At 35.6% G+C, this 18,411-nt stretch overlaps 1 protein-coding gene across 2 annotated transcripts in view; it reads left to right on the top strand.

Annotated features, from left to right (window-relative positions):
* The window catches only part of PRKG1 (protein kinase cGMP-dependent 1), a 1,182,918-nt gene that overhangs the window by 984,943 nt on the left and 179,564 nt on the right, over positions 1 to 18,411 (top strand). For both annotated transcript variants that reach the window (XM_027111907.1, XM_027111906.1), the window contains exon 7: positions 5,094 to 5,188. In XM_027111907.1, coding sequence (XP_026967708.1) covers positions 5,094 to 5,188 — 95 coding nt within the window. The remainder of the gene's footprint in view (positions 1 to 5,093; positions 5,189 to 18,411) is intronic.

The following is an 18,411-nucleotide window of genomic DNA, read 5'->3' as shown; positions in this document are numbered from 1 at the left end:
TCATCAACAGATGAATGGATAAAGAAGATGTATTGTGTGTGTATATATATATTTATGTACACACACACACACACACACACACACACACACAATGGAATACTACTCAGCCATAAAAAGAATGAAATTTTGCCATAAGTCAGGCAGAGAAAGATAAATACTGTATGATATCATATGTGGAATCTAAAAAATGCAACAAGCTAGTGAATGTAACAAAAAAGAAGCAGACTCACAGATATAGAGAACAAGCTAGTAGTTACAAGTCAGAGGTGGGCAATGTAGGGGAGGGGGAGTAGGAGGTACAAACCATTGGGTGTAAGATAGGCTGAAGGATGTATTGTACAACACAGGGAATATAGCCAGTATTTTGTAATAACTGTAAATGGAAAGTAACCTTTAAAAATTGTATAAGAAATTTTTAAATGATAAAGAAAAAAGGACACTAGAATGAAGAGCAAAGACAAAAATGGCTAAAACATTTGAAAGGAAGAAGAATATATTGGTGAGAATTACTTCAGTAGATATAAAGATTTATTATAAGGTAAAGAAGAAAATGTCTTAATTCTACTAAGAACTAGATAAATATATCAGAATAAGAGAATAGTGAGCTCAAATAAAGGTCCAAGATCTATGGGAACTTGAGTTAGGAGAGCATGGGCAATACATATTCCAAAACAATTAGTTATCCATAGGGAGATATATGAACTTGGATCCTGACCTCACACTGTACAAATAAGGTCAATTCCAGACCTAAATGCAAAAGAAAAAATTAGAAAAAAAATCAAAAGACAATTAGGAGAATACTTCTGTCATGTTGGGATACGAAAAATTTTATTAAATGAGAATTTTAAAGTACAAACAATAAGCGATAATGTGGTTACATATGATTACATTGAAATTAATAGCTTTGGCAAGACATCATAAATACAGTGAAAAGCTAAACTACCGTCTTATGAATCAATAAAAAAATGACAATTAATTCAATAGAAAAATAGGCAAAAAAGTCACAAAAAAGAAATACAACTGACCCATAAAATAATATGAAAAATACCCTACTTTTATTAATAATCAGAGAAATGCCATATGATATTGACCTTTTTGGCAAAAAATCAAAGTCTGACAATATCAAGTGTTGATGACAATATAGTATAATATGAACTTTCATCCACCGATGGTAGAAATATAACTTGGTGTGACATCTTTGTACCAAGACTGAGTCAATACCTAGTAAAATTGAAGATGCGTATACTTTATAACCTTGGTTTTTATTTGTAAGTTTTGATCCTAGTGAAACACCCATGGACACCACAAAACATGCAAAAATGTTCATAAGTAATGTTAATAGCACAACAGACTAGTATATAACAACAATAAACCTGGAGGAAGCCCACATTTACATATAGAGAAGAATCAATGAACTATATAATATTCATATAATGGCATATTATACAAACAGGAAATGAACTACAGCTACATATATTAACATGGATGAATTGGATAAATCTCAAATACAATGCTAATCAAAAGAAACAAGTTGAAGGATATGTGTGGTATGATATTATTTATATAAAGTTTAAAACCAGGAAAATATATGGTATTTATGCATGGAATGAGGTGCATGTGAGTGCATGTACACACACTCATTAAAGTAGAAGTACCAGAAAGAGAAGCACGAACATAAGATTCACCAGAGATGTTTGGGGGGACAGAAGTGGACACATGGTGAGAGAGATTCTAATTCATTCCTGTGTTGCACAAAAGGTTCAGTTGTCAAACCAGACTCAGGGGAGTCATAGGTCTGAGCCACCCTGAATTTAAGTAATGACTAAAGGAATGCAGGCAAACGTCAAGCTCAGAAAAATATTCTTTCCCTGTACATGCCCCAAACTATCAGATACAGCTCCTAAAAGTGTTTTTCTACATTAGGGAACATTTGTGTTTTTTTTTTTTTTTTTGGAATAACAGGGCAATTTTTGAGCAATGTGTGTAGAACATTGTTTGAAAAGGGAGATGCTTTGATTTGGAAACTCCTCATTTTTATAATCTATTACACAGGTAGGAAAATGCTCACCTGACAACCCTATTCTCCAGCTGGGTCTGCCCCACAAATCTCTGATTTCCATGTTTCTTTACAACAAACATCGCTTTGTTTATAAAACCTGTTGAATCTGTACTAAAACATTTTATTTGTTTTTGAATTATTTTTGGTTAAACATGTTGGTTGAGCACATTGATATTGTTTATTGAAGATTTTGGTTTTAAAGATTAATTTTATGTGTCCCATTTAAAATACCTAATTTCTATTTTGATTCTTAATTTAAAAAATTATGTGTATATATATAATTTTAAAAATAGTTCCAAATCTTGAAATTACAATACCATGCATATATTTTATAGAAAAATTAATATATAGACAAGTAAAAGGATTATAAAAATAAACACCTTCTCTTTTATTTACCTGGAACTAAAAGTAGTTAAAGTTCTAAATAGCATTTTATGTCAACAAGAGCAATGGTAGTGATTTGGGATAACTGCAATCAAATGCATGGAATTTCTGAAGTAGGAAGTGAGAGAAATGGAACAAAGGGGAAAATAAGGAAAAAAGAACCAACTTTGGGGGGCACTCAGAATTAAGAGGATGCTTTTCATTGACGTTCTCATTTAATTCACACATAGAGCACAAGTACATCCATATGAGATAGCCCGCCCATTTTTCAGGCAAGGTGGTGGGGTAATGGGTTCAAATAGACTAAATATTACCTTTAAGACTCCATAGCTAGTTCCCTTCCACAGCATTGTGGATCATAAAGTACTTTATGGTGTAGGTGAAAAGACTATGTATACAGGTCAAGGTTAGAGAAGCTATATCTGTATATATAACTTTTTCTACCTTGAATTTTCTTTTTTAGAATTAAAGATGCAAATGTCCATGACTGGTGTCTGTGCATATTTAGAATGATTCATTATATATATAAAGAAAAACTGTGGAAACTACAACTTTAAAGGAGAACTTTTATTCTTGCTCTTTGAGCTGCTTGTTTTTTCACATATGTGAACTATAGGAGATAGATTTTTCCTCATATTTATCATATAAGCAGAATGTGATTTATTCCATAGGTGACCCGTTTTTTCTGTCTCTTACTGCATTTCAGTAACATATTTTTTAAGAACATTTCAAAACCCACCCACATTTCTCCATGGCTCACGTAAATCTGCCATTTTGAGTTTATAATCTTTTTTGTTACCCAAATGGCAAATGTACAGTTATTTGTATCCCTATATCTAATTTGAATTAATGAGCTTAACTTATAGTTAAGTTAATCATTGACTTTTTTTCATCAGCCAGGGGGACTGACAGAAGTAATTTTGTTGAGTTGTCTCATTGTGCAGATAAGAAAACTGAGGTTCAGAAATGAAACAGTGTATCAGTGTTTGTCAAAGGTTGGTCTGTAGAACATTTGCATCTAAATCACCCACATTAATCTTTTGAAATGCAGGTTTCCAAAACCCATTCAATCAAAACCTCAGGAATAAGAGTTAAGTAACCTTTATTTTAAACAAGACTGCACTCCCCCTCTCCCCACCACACACACACACACACACACACACACACACACACACACACACACACACACTCACACACACACACACAGTTTGAGAACCACTGGGCTAGTATATTTCCATTCACATCTGTGAAAGCCTCATCAGTATGCATATGAGTACCTCTCTTATATAGCTCAGTGGTTAAGTGTTAAAAACTGCATTTCCATGCTTTTGAAACACCATGTGGAGGAGTAATCAAATGGGTCAGTGGAGAGTAATAATTGAATTCCCTCCACCTTGCATAGACCTTTTTAATACTTATAAAAATTCTGGTCTTTGACATCCAGTCTCTAAATTCAGAAACCTGAAGCATAGTATTTTAAAATGTGTTTAAGTGTCTGGCATTGTCTCAAGAAATTAGTTTTTCTATTTCATTACATTTTCCAGGTAGGTGAATTTTAACTATTTAAACTTTTTAAATGACACGTAGCCAGTATTATATTTGTAGAACTTTAGGGGGAAGTGAATTAACACAAAGGTACAATTTACTACATTTATGTCTTCATTCAACAAATACATTATTACTTGCTTTCAATGGACTATCACCCAACTCCCAAGTCCTGTATGGGCGGAGATATCTTGTTAGTAATGAAGCTCTTCTGTTCGTGCAGTTTACTACTCTTTATTGAGTACTTACTATAAATTACAGAGAATATCAAAGAAATGCCCATTTCTTTGAAGAGCATACTATTCATTATGGTAAAATAAAGACACATATGTAATTTATATATCTTCAAAAAAAGAACTCCTGCTGAATGAAACATATGGATCATGAGGACAGTAGTCAGGTAGAGACCTGCAGGAAGTCTTCATGGAAATGTGACTGGCCTTTGAATGAAGGTTGGCTTCTTCTTGGCAAAGAGATAGGCATGTCCTAGTGAAACTGGGATGTCCATGTAGAGAGGTGTATAGAAAGATGTTAAGTGAAGCCAAAAAATGGAGACAGTATAAACGTCCATCTGCAAAGAAATTGATAAATATAGGATGAAAGAAGACACTAAAACATTAAAATGAAAACTAGATTTATATATAATAGCATGGAATAAATAAAATAATGATAAGAGAAAAAATGTAAGTCGCAGAATAATTCATACTGTATTATGCTATTCATATATTTTTAAAACACATGCATATAAACACATAAAAAAAGACTGGAGGAACACTACTAAATCCATCATAGTGATTGCCTCATAGAAAGTTGGAAGTGGGAATAGAGTTGAAGATTTGAGTGAAATTCAAATTTCTGAATAATTTATTATTCCTTGACAACAACTTGAAAGCATAACAAAATACATGGAGATTACTTCTTGGGGTGCATGTGAAGTTGCGATATTATTCTTTGTCCCCTTTAGTGGTAATGTACTTTTTCTCTTCATGAAAATAAGTTTAAAAAAAAAAGAAAGAAGAAATAGAACAAACATCATTAATCAGTGTTTATTTGATCATCCAGTGTGTATGCCGTGGATACAGGCTTTCATTGTTTCTCTTTCTAGGTAAATGTCACTCGTGAAGACTCGCCAAGTGAAGACCCAGTCTTTCTTAGAACCTTAGGAAAAGGAGATTGGTTTGGAGAGAAAGCCTTGCAGGGGTAAGTGGATCACATGTTACAAAGATTTTGGTTGAATGCTACATAAATTTGTCTTACATATTAAGCTTCTAGCACAATAGGGTGTTTAGTGCTTATTCTACCGTCCGACACAGACCCTTGACGATCAATTTTATTTATTTCCAGCTGGACTTAGAACCTATTTGGGTAGGCTATGGAATTGAGCGGTTAACATCTGTAATCAATCATTTTATATAATTTTATATCAATAGGAAAAATTCTCCTTAATTATAATCTCTACAAAGACTCTAAAAGAGAGGGAGAAGTCTCTCCTAAGCTTATTTTGTACGACAGTTTTACTCGGAATCATAGGAGGATGATTGGCTGAGAATTTTGACGTCTCCAAACCTGATTGTACAAACAATACATCAAAAGGCAATGAAGCCTTTCTGGGATTCACCTCTGGGTGGTGGTTTTCATCACTAGCTACGGTAGTGGAGGTGGAAGATGAGGTGCAGGTGAAGGTAAATCACATCCAGCTTCGCTGTGGGTGAGCTCAAAAGGCATTTTACATACCATTTGTACTTTAATCTTTCTGTCTTGATTATTATATATGTAGAGGATTCTGGAGAATAATATCACCTGATTTCATTGGTCCAAGATTAGATGCCTCTGTGGAAAATGTCATTTCCAGCAGAGCCAAAGAACCAGAAACATTTCAGTCATTTCTGATTGAGATCACAAGTGGAACACCAGAAAATAAAACATAATTGAGAATTGACAGATTTTCTTTTGTAGCTTATTGTCAGTGAATTTTGGTGCTAACTAAAGAAAGGTTTAGAGTGAAAACACTTTCCCAGAATGTGTCCCAGGAAGTGAACTTGGGGATATGGTTTACAGAAAAGTTACTAAAGTTTGCTCTGATATCAAAATTTAAGTTAATGGTATTACATCTAGATTGAATTCATTCTAGCATATGGTTATTCTTGTGAACTGTCTGGTACCAAATCTCTCTTTTGTACATATTCAGTCCTCTTCACTGGCCTTCTCTTCACCCCACCCTCACCATTTTCCATCATACCTACCCCCCAACCTCCCTCCATCCCTCTTTCTCATGCCCTCTATGCTTATCTTCTCACCACCTAACCTGGCTTTATCAGCCTACTCTATGTGTGCCCTCTTAAACATCACCAGGGATTTGCTACTTACATCATAGAATTGTCTTTCTTTTCTGTCTTCATTTAATATCACTGCTCAGCCATAGTTTTACACTGTTGACCACCCCTTCCTTCTTTAGAATCCCCATCCTTTGAGACCCTTGCAATTCTTAGCGAATTGTTAGCACTTTTTAGAATTTCTTATTTCATTTCCTAAAATTCATCATTGTTTTGTCCTCAGCTCTATCACATACATCTTGGTACACATCCAGATCTATGACTGCCTATTATCTTGATGCAAAGAAATCCCAAATACTTATATGCTGATTTGAGCTCAGTATCTGGCACTTTTGAAATCAACGTGTATTTGTTGAATGAACGAATGAGTGAGTGAACAAATGAAGCTCCCTGATGATCCCCAATCTTGCAGTCCTTTCTGCAATTGATCACTTTCATGACTTGAGTTAGTTTGATGGTGCATAAGGGCTTATGAACTCACCTGACTACAGGGGGCAGGCTGGTAATGTATTGGGTTGGCCAGAATGTTCAGGTTTTTCCATAACGTTACAGAAAAACCCAAAAGAACTTCTTGGCCAACCCAATGTCAATGAGTAAAAATAAGGTGAGTAAAACTGGTGGCAAACTAGAAAGACTTATACAATTAAGCACATCAATTACTGAGCTCCAGCTCATTGCTATGCTGTTGTTGTTGTTTTTTTTTTTTTAAGAAACACAGAAAAAACTGGGTTCTGAAAAAGATATGTAATTTTGTAACTTGATTTAAAAAAAAAACCTCTGCTAGAAAACACTTCTGCACACGATTTTACCTGTGAGCTGCCATTTTGTGATTTATATCAATAGATGTGCCTCTTTAAAACTCTGTAACTAGATTCCAACAAAGGAAGCCTGTTAGTTTTAGCCTTGTTATTTGCTTGTTTTGATTATTTTTTGACATTTTAATGTTTTGCTGTTCTAGTCACTAACCTGTTTTTCACTGTGTGTCTCTGTGTTCTTTTTTTGATCTTTTCTTTGAATTTCAATGTTTCACACAAGAAATTCTGACTTTTCACAAATCAGATTGATTTGTTTCACTTGTTTCCCTACAAATAACTTAAAAATGTATGTAACTTTAGGATATAAAGTCTTTTGAGCAACCATGTTTATCCTTGTGAGTAATAGCTATGCTTCCTTGGACCTTACGATTTTTATCCTTGGAAGACAAATTTTATAGTCAGCATTCTCTGTGTGGACATAACATGGCATTTCAGATTGTTGTTTTCTCACAAATAAAATTTATATGTACTGGGAATTTTTGCTTTATTTTCCTGAGGATGTTCAGCAGATCATTAAAATATTGACAGATTGATAATATTGAAATCAATCCTTGACCATTCTTTTTAAATTTGAGGATGCGTAATACTAGTATTGATTAAACACACACAGTATATAATTGAATGACAGCTGAAATGTGACCTCAGTAACCAAACTCCAGAACTCCACTATGTAGTTCTGCCTCTAGAATTGACAAGATTCATTTCCTTGTTGGAAGGAGATGGTAGTCATAAATCTAACTATCCTATAATCTACATTATTAACATTCACTAACCAATAGCATCTCATTACTAGAAAAATTTGGTGTTGCTTTCACTTTTTTTGGTTGACATGAAACGAATTATTCAGTATTGTTGGCTTAAGCATTCTTTTTTTGCTGTGATAATGGTTTTTCCACACCAGAGAGAGGGCAAAATGTTTTACTCTTTTCAGAAGTACTCCTTTATATACAGGAAAACTAAAGTTGTGTTTAGGGAATTTACTTCAGGTTTAATCCAATAATTCATGAGTCAATCCATCTACACTCTAACATACCATTTCTTCAAGAGCTCTACCTGACTTGACACCATGTAGAATTCATATTGGCATCAGATAATGTCAAATTCTAAGCCAAATACACACCTCGCCTCTGTAGTAATGGGAAATATATAAGCCCAAGTTGAACCTGAGAGAGATGGGATTGAGCTCCCACTTGCTCCCTCCCCCTTCCCCTAATGTTTGAGTCTTTAGCACAGCATATGGTTAAGAGTTCCAGCACAGAAGTCAGACTGCCTAGGTTGGGATCTACTCCGTAATTTACAGATGATGATCCCCTGAGAGGCTCTCCTTTGATCTGAATGGAGATGATGATTGTACCTAATTTTTTGGGCTGTTGTGAGGAATAATCGAGGGGATACTTACAAAGCATTCAGGTGAGTACCTAGAATTTAGATTAGTGCTCAAAAACGTTAGCTGCTATCATCACCACCACCATCATGTTTATTTTTATTTATCATCATCATCATCCCCATTCCTAAGACTGTTCTGCTACTTATTGACTACAGTTTAGAGCACCTGGTATAATTGACATAGCATTAAATTTTGAATTATCCACTCACTAAGCCAGCCAGTTAATCTCTCTGGGTCTGTTACTGAATTTGTAAACTGACCCAGTTGAAGTAGATGATCTCTAAGTTTCCTTAGGTCACGTGCCAGATGCAGCCCTGGGCCACCCTGTTGAATGGTGGCATTTGATAGCAGACCTCTGTCAGCAGGGCCCCTCCCTCCAGGAATAATCCCAGCTGTTGTCTATCATTCTGAACACCTTGGCCACATGTTAGGCCCTTCCTTGTTAATGCAAAAATGAATAAGCCAAGTCAGTTTAACAGAGTTTGGTATTAGAAGTCTATATTTCCATAGTTTCTCCTCTCATGGACTGTGATCTGGGCAAGTTAATTAACATTTTTTAACCTGTTTATTTTTTTTAATTAGTAAAATGATAGCACATAAAATCATATAACAAATACTGGATACAACATTTTAATATGTTGCAATATTTGAATCTTATTAATACTCATTTATTTATTTGGAAATGAAATATTATAGATACAATTCAAGCCTCTTTTTTATCCTCCCCAAGTACTTTCTGTCCCTCCCACTATCACCATCCTGTCCCTGTACCATAAAGATAGGAAAGAAAGAGTTCAGATCTCAGTTGCAAGGCTTGGGTTTCTGTTTCTCTCAGGGAAGACCTCTGTGATGCTTACCTGGGACAATATAGAGAGTTATTTCTAAAGCTTGTGTTTTGTGTGAAGAAATACTCTAGGACTTATAAACGGCTCCGTCCCAGCTGCTTTTTTTTTTTTTTAACATCTTTTTTTGAGTATAACTGCTTTACAATGGTGTGTTAGTTTCTGCTTTATAACAAAGTGAATCAGCTATACATATATGTATAGGGGACACAATTCAATCCCCTCCCTCTTGTGTCTCCCTCCCACCCTTCCTATCCCACCCCTCTAGGTGGGCACAAAGCACCTAGCTGATCTCCCTGTGCTATGCGGCTGCTTCCCACTAGCTATCTGTTTTACATTTGGTAGTATATATAAGTCCATGCCACTCTCTCACTTCGTCCCAGCTTGCCCTTCCCCCTCCCCGTGCCCTCAAGTCCATTCTCTACGTCTGTGTCTTTACTCCTGTCCTGCCCCAACGTTAAAAAAAAAAAAAAAAAAAAAGGTTCTGAAGAACCTAGGGACAGGCCAGCTGCTGTCTTGATAGGGTCATAGCAGGACTTCTTCACCCGCCCTTCATGAGCTCTCCTGCCAAGCTCCAGCTCATTTCTCTAACCTTAGGACTCCTCTCTATTTCCTGCACCTGAAACTTTTAGGGTTTTTCTTCTTTTGTTTCTTTGTCTTTTGTAGTGAGGATTATAATTAATATGGTTTTAGTGAGGATTATTCTTATGAGGATTATAATGGATTATCTATGTAAAATGTAACAGAATGTCTAGTGGGATTTTTTCCCTCTTGTCCTGGATTTGTGGCTAAGGTCCAAAGCCCAAAATCTGTCAGTACTTAGGGCCAGTTTCTTTTTACACAACTGACCGGGAAGAGCTAGAATTGCTTTATTACTATCACTCCTTCATCCATAAGATGGGACAAGTAGTGACATCTGAGGTTGGCCTGTTGAGGAGAGCAGTGTTATCAAAAGAAGTAGTTCCCTCAATTCTCTGGTCTCAACTTGCTTCCTTGCTGAGGATTTACAGATAAACAGGAAATTAAAATAAAGAGTGCTAAATGATATTATGGGAGAATCATGAAGTGTCATAGCATCATTATTATATCTATATGTTGTCCCAAAACTTTTTCCTGAATTCCAGACCCAGTTTCCTGTGAGGCAAGTCCACTTAGACATCACTTAGTTACTTCAAATGGCACTAAGACAAAGCTAAATTTATTTTTCTCTCTACCCCCAGCCAAGTGTCTTCCTTTCAAGTGATCCCTGTGGCACTAAATGTTTCTCAAACCAGACATTTGGAAATTATCTGAGTCTTTTCTTTCCTAAAATTCCCTAATCGCTGATAACTAATCCTATGGATTCTACCTTCTAAATAACTCTCAGCATCGCCTATGTCTTGCCATTCTCACTGCTGCTTGCCATTCTCACTAATCACTGTTCTGATTAGTTCTGATTAATGCTCTGTCTTCTGGATTTCGCTGTTGGTCCTTCTAATTGGTCATTCTGTGTCCAGTCTTGCTCACCTCTCACCCATTCTACACACTATGATAAGTTCACGGTATTAGTTTCTAGGTGGCCATGATAAATTATCACAAACTGAGTGTCTTAAAACAACAGAAATTATTGTTAAATAACTCTGCAGACTAGAAGTTCAAACTCAAGGTGTCACCGTGGCCATGTGTCCTCTGAAAGCTCTAGGGAAGAATCTGTCCTATGTCTCTCTCCTGGCTTCTGGAGGCTGCCAGCAATCCTTGATAGGTTTGGCTGGTAGCTTCATCATTCCAATTTCTGTCTCCTTCTTCACATGACTGTCTCCCCTCTGTTTGTGTCTCTGTATCAAAATCTCTCTCTCCTTGTAAGGATACCAGTCATTGCATTTAGGGCCTACCCTATTCCAGTATAACATCATCTTAACTCAATTATGTCTGCAAAGACCCTATTTCCAAATAAGGTCACATTCACGGGTCTGGGGGCTTAGGATGTTGACATAGCTTTTGAGGGGACACAATTCAATCCATAACTGTCTCTGAAACAACCAGCCTCAGATCATTTTCCTTCTCAAAGGCTGTCTGTGGCACTCCTTGTTGTGAGATCTGTTCCCATATTACTACTGCAGTCTCATCACCCATGTGCCTGCTTCGTGATCTATATTCTAGTCATACTAAGATATTTTTTATGTCATCATAATCCCGATGAGGTATTTTGCTATTAGGCATTTGCCATTTGAATCATCTTTTATGATTACAGTTCCTCCTGGCATGGATGAATAACTAAACTCACAACAAGCCCCAACTGCGATGTAAGAACCTGGGAGTCCAGCACAGCACAGAACCCAAATGTGTAGGCATGTAGAAGTTGACCTGTTGTTCTGTAGGCACTTATGATATGGACATATTCTCTCCTCTCTTAACATAAAGATGTCCAGGCTACAATGCCTAATTGAGCTCTGTTGTCAAGGAACTCATCAGAAGATTTATGGAAATCATATCTTTGTTTTGAAGAAGCTATATTGCATACAAAATATAATTATACATCCCCCCCCCCATATTCGCAACTCCCTCCTACACACACATCCTAAATTACAGATAGTAGTATGAGAACACCTCTGGCCTAGCCTACACACACACACACACACACACACACACACACACACACACAATGAATTTAATTTAATCAACAAAATTTGAGCACATGCTCTCTGGACTTCTCCAAAGAATACCTTTACCTGGAATGTAAAGTTAGCTGTAGAAAACAATTTTTGTTGTTGTTTGAATTTACTTGATAATCTTGTTAATGTTTTAGTGTGCATTGTAGACTCAGATATATCACTAGAAGTTGATTTAGCTTTTATAATTGTCAGTAACTGATCAGTAACCCAAGATACATTAGTTTTAAATACATTAGGAAATTGGTCATCTTTAAAAAAAATCTGTTAAATGCAAGAGGAGTTATAAGAGAGGACTTCTCTTCTGGAGGAAGGCTTTGGGCCTGCTTACCTGAATGATTGTTTATATAAAAGGGATCAGATTTTTGTAGATGGTTGGGGAACATCACAGAGTCTTAGTATTTTTCCATAAAATATTTTCTTTATCCCTGCTGTCTTAAATACAAGATCATTTCAGTGGTGGAAATTGAGCTACTTACAAAACAATTCAGTTCCTCATTGTTATTCTCCAACATGTGTCATTCAGACAGATAATTTCCTTCAGGTGCCGTAAGATAAGAAAATGTAATGTAAATTTGAAAATCTCTTCAAAAACAGATATAAAAATATTTCATTTGAAGCTAATTTCCTTGTTAATGAACTTGGCTAGTATTTTGTGTCTGTCATTTTTATTCTTTCTAAGTCTAAATGATTGCTTCTTAATTTTTCCTTCATACAGTATAGAAGAAAAATTACTTGCTATTAAGTATACTTTGGACAGGCAACAAAGATTTTAATTAGATTCATTGTCATTACACTAATCACTTGTGATGAGTGAAAAAAATGTTTTAAAACCATCTGAATATCCAAAAATTATCTTTGAAGGTAACATTTACTAATGTATTCTGATTGAGACTGTATCTACATGAAACAAGCATTTCCAGCTGTATTTGGCTTCACATTGTTCTCATTCCTCATTCATACAATGAAATGGGAGTGGGAGATCTTTCAGAAAATATGCTATGTGATAGTTGTCTCACCCCATGTTCCAGGACATTTCAAGTAGTATTTAAGGGGCTTCAAGTTCACCACCCCTTCCCAGGGCCATGTTCAAATATGTCAATAAATAATCATATAGGTATCCATAATTTAATCAAGCAACAAACAATCAAAAATTGAAAAAGTACCATTTATAATAGCTTTAAAATTATGAAGTAATTGGAGATAAATTTGACAAAAGATAAATAAAACCTGTATACTGAAAGCTATAAAACATTTCCAAGAGAAATTTTGAGATATACTCTATTTGTTATAACATTTTCATGCATCATAAGACTCAATATTGTTCTCCTCAATTGATCTACACATCCAGTGAAATCCCAGTCAAAATCCCAGCAAGCTTTTTTGTAGAAATTGGTTTTAAAATTCATATGGAAACTTAAGGGACCTAGAGTAGTCAAAAGAATTTTGAAAAGAAGAAATTTAAAAGATTAAACCTACTAGACCTTGAGACTTATTTTAAAGCCACAATACTTAAGGCAGTGTGGTATTGATGTCAACATAGGCAAACGGATCTGAGGAACAGAATAAAGAGTTCCAAAATCAACCACACATATATTGCTGGCTTAGTCAGCTTGGGCTGCCATAACAAAATATCATACAGTGGGTGGCTTCAACAACAGAAGCTTATTTTCTCACAGTTGTGGAGGTTGCAAGTCTGAGATCAGGGTGCCTACATGGTTGGGTTCTGGTGAGGACTCACTTCATGGCTTGCATATGGCTGCTTTCTTGCTGTGTGCTCACATGGCCATTCCTCAGCATGAGCACATGGAGAGAGAGAGTGCAAGCTTTCTGGTGTCACTTCTTATAAGGGCACTAATTCCATCATAAGGGCCCCACCCTTATGGCCCCATCTAAACCTAGTTATCTCCCAAAGGCTCCATCCCACACGTATGACCCCATCTAAACCTAGGTATCTCCCAAAGGCTCCATCTCTAAATACCATCATACTGGGGAGTAGGGCTGCATCATATGCATTGGTGGTAGTGGGGCACACAGTTCAGTCCATAGCATTTGTCAATTGATTCTCAACGGCAGTTCAAAGACTGTTCAGTTAAGAAAGGTCAGCCATTCACCATTTTCCATAAATGGTGCTGAAACAACTAAACATCCATTAAATTTTTTTTTAAAACTTGGATCTATACCTTGCACAATATACAAAAATTAACTTAAAATTTATCATAGACCTCAATGTGAAACCATAAGTATAAAATCTTTAGGAAAAAAATGTAGGAGATAAATTTTGTGAACTTTGGTTAGGCAAAGAATATATATATATGTGTATATATATATATATATATATATATATATATATATACACACACACACACACACACACATGTACACCTACACACACACACTACCTAAATGTAATCCATAAAAGAAAAAATATACTTCATTAAAATTATAAAATTCTGTTCTTTCAAAAACACTATCAGGAGTATGAAAATAAAATATGTTTTCTTCACAGACTGAGAGAAAATATTTGCAAATCACATATACAAAAAAGGCTTAATTGCAGACTATATAAAGAAATCTCAAATCTCAATAATTAGGAAACAACCCAATTTTTAAATAGGCAAATGATTTGGACAGACATTTCATCAGTAAAGAGAAACTGACCACAAATAAGCACATGAACATTTGCTCACCACGATTTGTCCTTAGGGCAATGCAAATTAAAGCCACAATGTACATTTGAATGGCTAAAATTTAGAAGATGGTGGAGAGGATGTGGAACAAGTAGAACTTTCGTATACTGCTGGGAGGGCAGTGACGAAAATGGAACCAACACTTTTGAAAACAGTTTTGCAGCTTCTTAAAAAGTTAAACCTATTACCTGCCACATTATTCATCCATCCCATTCCTAGCTATTTATATGAAACCTGAAAGCTTATGTCCAAGAAAAGACTTGTCCACAAATGTTCATGACAGCTTTATTTGTAATATCCCCAAACTTGAAACAACCCAAATGTATGTCAACAGATGAATGGATAAACAAATCATCATATAGTCATACACTGAAGTACTTTTGATCAATAAAAACAGTGAAGTATTGACATTCAACAACATAGAGGCATATCAAAGTAATTGTGATGAGTGAAATAAACCAGATAAAAAAAGAGTACATACTGTGTGCTTCCATTTATATAAAATCTAGAAAATGCCAACTAATCTATTGTGACAGAAAGCAGATCAGCTTTTACCTGGGGAAGAGGAAAGACCCTTGCCTTCTCCAAGAGGAAATGGGTGTTTCCAAGCTGTTGAGTTAATTCTCTACTTCCGCCTTTTTCTGAACAATAGTCATTGAAAATATGGATTTATACATCTAGGTAAATAAGTTTAATACTAAATAAAGAAATAATATACAAAATAAAGTATATATTTTACATAAAGTGTTTATTATTGTACTGCTTAAAGTCATCTGAAGCAGTAGTGATCCTCACATTCCACATTAGGAAATGTAAGGTAAACTATTTATTAAGACAGTTAGACCACTATGCCTATATGTAACTGCAGTTCGTTATGCTACAAGATTTTAAATTTAAACAGCATGCACTTTAATGTTGCTGTCTTAAATTTGTCTAGTCACTCTTATCAAAAATGTATCGTTTACTGTTTGATGCTGAGGTATTTAAAGGTAAATAAGACTGATTTCCTGCCCTCCAAGATACTGTGCCAATAATCTTACCTACGTTATTCTGTTTCATACTCACAGCAATCATTATTAGCCCCATTCTGCATGTGGGAAAACTGAGGCTCAGGTTAAGTGACGTGCACAAAGTCAGAGAGCTAGTCAGCAGGAAGCTAGGATTCAAACTCAAGTCCCTTTGGTCCCATGATATATTGCCTTTTCAGTTGACCATACTGCAGTTACATGCAACAGTGACCAGGTGGGAACAGAATGGACATCCTAGGGAGTTCTCAGTGCTTGGGAGTTTAATTTTATTACTGTTGCCCTTTCCTATCCAGATTAGGTATAACAACAGTACCCAGGAGAAAAGCATATAGCTGCTTTTTTTTTTTCTATTTTCTCATAGTTCATACTCTCCTGAGACACTCAAGACATTTGTCCTCTACCAATCCCCATGATTTAGATGATTGAGGCTCACTTAGCATAAAAATACTTGCGGTTTCATCTTGGCGGAAAGCTCTAGTTTTCCATTGCCAATTGAAATGATTTTAGAGCAAATGGACCTATCCGTCACCCTTTTCCCTTTAAGTGGCTTGTAGAACCATTTCTAAAACTATCCCACAACGCAGGTCTGTGGGTATTAAGAGTTTATCCTATAAGGTGTAATGGCTGCCCTCCTGTTTTCTAGAATATTCCTGAGTGTTTGAGCTTAGTGATGCCCTCGGCATCAGTAGACGACAGTTGCCTGCTACCCAGATGGCTGACTGCCTCTCTCTCTGTCTACTTAACAACATTTTTGCTGCAAACCTGCTCCCCATATGGGGAAACATGTTGGTTTGAAAGCAACATTTTCCACAAACATTCCTTAACAAGAATAACGGTTTTCTACCGCCCCCATCCATATGTATTTTTTTCCCTTAGAAACATGGATTTGCTATCCTGGAGAAATGAATTTTTTTTTTTTTTTTTACTTTAAGGCTTTTGAATTTGTGTTACCAAACACAAATAGTCAAGAATTGTAAAACATGTGCCTGATGTTAACTTTTAAATTTGTGAATTTTAAAATTATGAACTTTTAATATCATATATTTTTCTTAATATATGGGGGGAAATAAAAGGTATGTTTCTTTATTTTTAAACCTACCCCAGAATAATCAGAAATTGAAATGATAGAAAATAATGGGTTTTAGAACCTTTGCTACTTACTATAAGCAATTGATATTTTGTATCTCTCTTAACTTCCTACATCCACAATCCATATACTACTATGTGGTACCGTATGCCTTCCCTCACTATGTGCACCTCATGAGCTCTGAGGATAAGCCAGATGTCACACACATGAGACTACAACAGACCATATTTATTTTTATTAATTTCCATTTTAACTGGTATTTTTATTCAAAAGAAGACTGGATAAATTATTCTGTCACCAGCCACAACAAATTTCATTAATTTTCCATTTGCTAAAGTAGAGTGAGTAAGAATTGGAATATGTCTTACAGTTTCTCCTTCTAGCAATGTCTAAATATCCTGAAAAGAGTTGCTTAGCCAAATGATTTTATTTAAAGTAGCAAGACTATATGTTTGTGGAAATGGGAAATAACTTTAAGTGATTGATGAGATATTTTATATTTATAGATTTTATTATTCATTTCAATATTCAGAGAGTGGATCATGGATCTCTGGGTCTCTGCTAAGAACAGAGTTGGATACACTTATAGGCAAATACTATGACAGGGCAGTCTTGACTAGCTTTTTTCTTTCTTTATCTCAAATGTATTATTTTCCCTTCAAACCAGTTACTCTGTTAAGAATGCTGCATTTCCCTAGTCACCCAGGTGTGAAAGTTAAAGACAACCTCTGCAAGCCCCACCCCACCTCCTTGACATGACATAGCTCTCCCTTCATATTCTGACACCAAGTTTTATGGACTATTTTTCCACAATATTTCTCACACTTATTCCTTTATCTCTTTTATCCATTTTCCTACCATAATTCAGATCTTTTCTTTACCTGTAACTTATGCTATTGGATTTGTTTTTTCATTCATCATATCCTAATATATCACAAACACCACAACACTGGCCAGGCAAATAGGATCCTTACTCTGTCCTGAGCTTTAGCTGTTCCCATTCTGGTCTTTCTCTGCTATACCTCTTTCCAAAGGAAAAGGAGTCTTCAGGGTCAGGGGAATGTGCCCACCTGGAGCATAAGCATCCCCTTCTAGACCATTCTTTAAGGGAGCAGGATAAGGGAGATGGGGTGGTAGGGTAAAAAGACATGTATACTTTTTTAAGTTGAAACATAGTTGATGTACCATACTAGTATTTTAGTTTTAGGGGTACTAAACAGTGATTTGACATTTGCATACATTCTGAAATGATCACCACAGTAAGTCTAGTAACCATTTGTCCCCATAGAAACTTATTACAATATTATTAACTATATTCCTTATGCTGTATATTATATCTCTATGGATTATTTATTTTATAGCTGGAGGTTTGTACCTCTTAACTCCCTTAACCTATTTCACCTCCCACTCCCCTCTCCTCTGGCAACTACCCATTTGTTCTCTGTATCTATGAGTCTGTTTTTGTTTTGTTTGTTTGTTTGTATTGTTTTTAGATTCCACACGTAAGTAAGATCATATGGTATTTGTCAATCTCTCTCTGACTTACTTCACTTAGCCTAATACCCTCAGATTCATCCATGTTGTTGCAAATGG

Source organism: Aethalodelphis obliquidens, unplaced genomic scaffold (genome assembly GCF_003676395.1).
Source record: "Aethalodelphis obliquidens isolate GAN/ISIS:26980383/991018 unplaced genomic scaffold, ASM367639v1 scaffold11, whole genome shotgun sequence".
Lineage (NCBI taxonomy): Eukaryota > Metazoa > Chordata > Mammalia > Artiodactyla > Delphinidae > Aethalodelphis > Aethalodelphis obliquidens.
The sequence above is the reverse complement of the archived record's forward strand: the minus strand, read 5'-3'. Positions and strand labels throughout refer to the sequence as shown.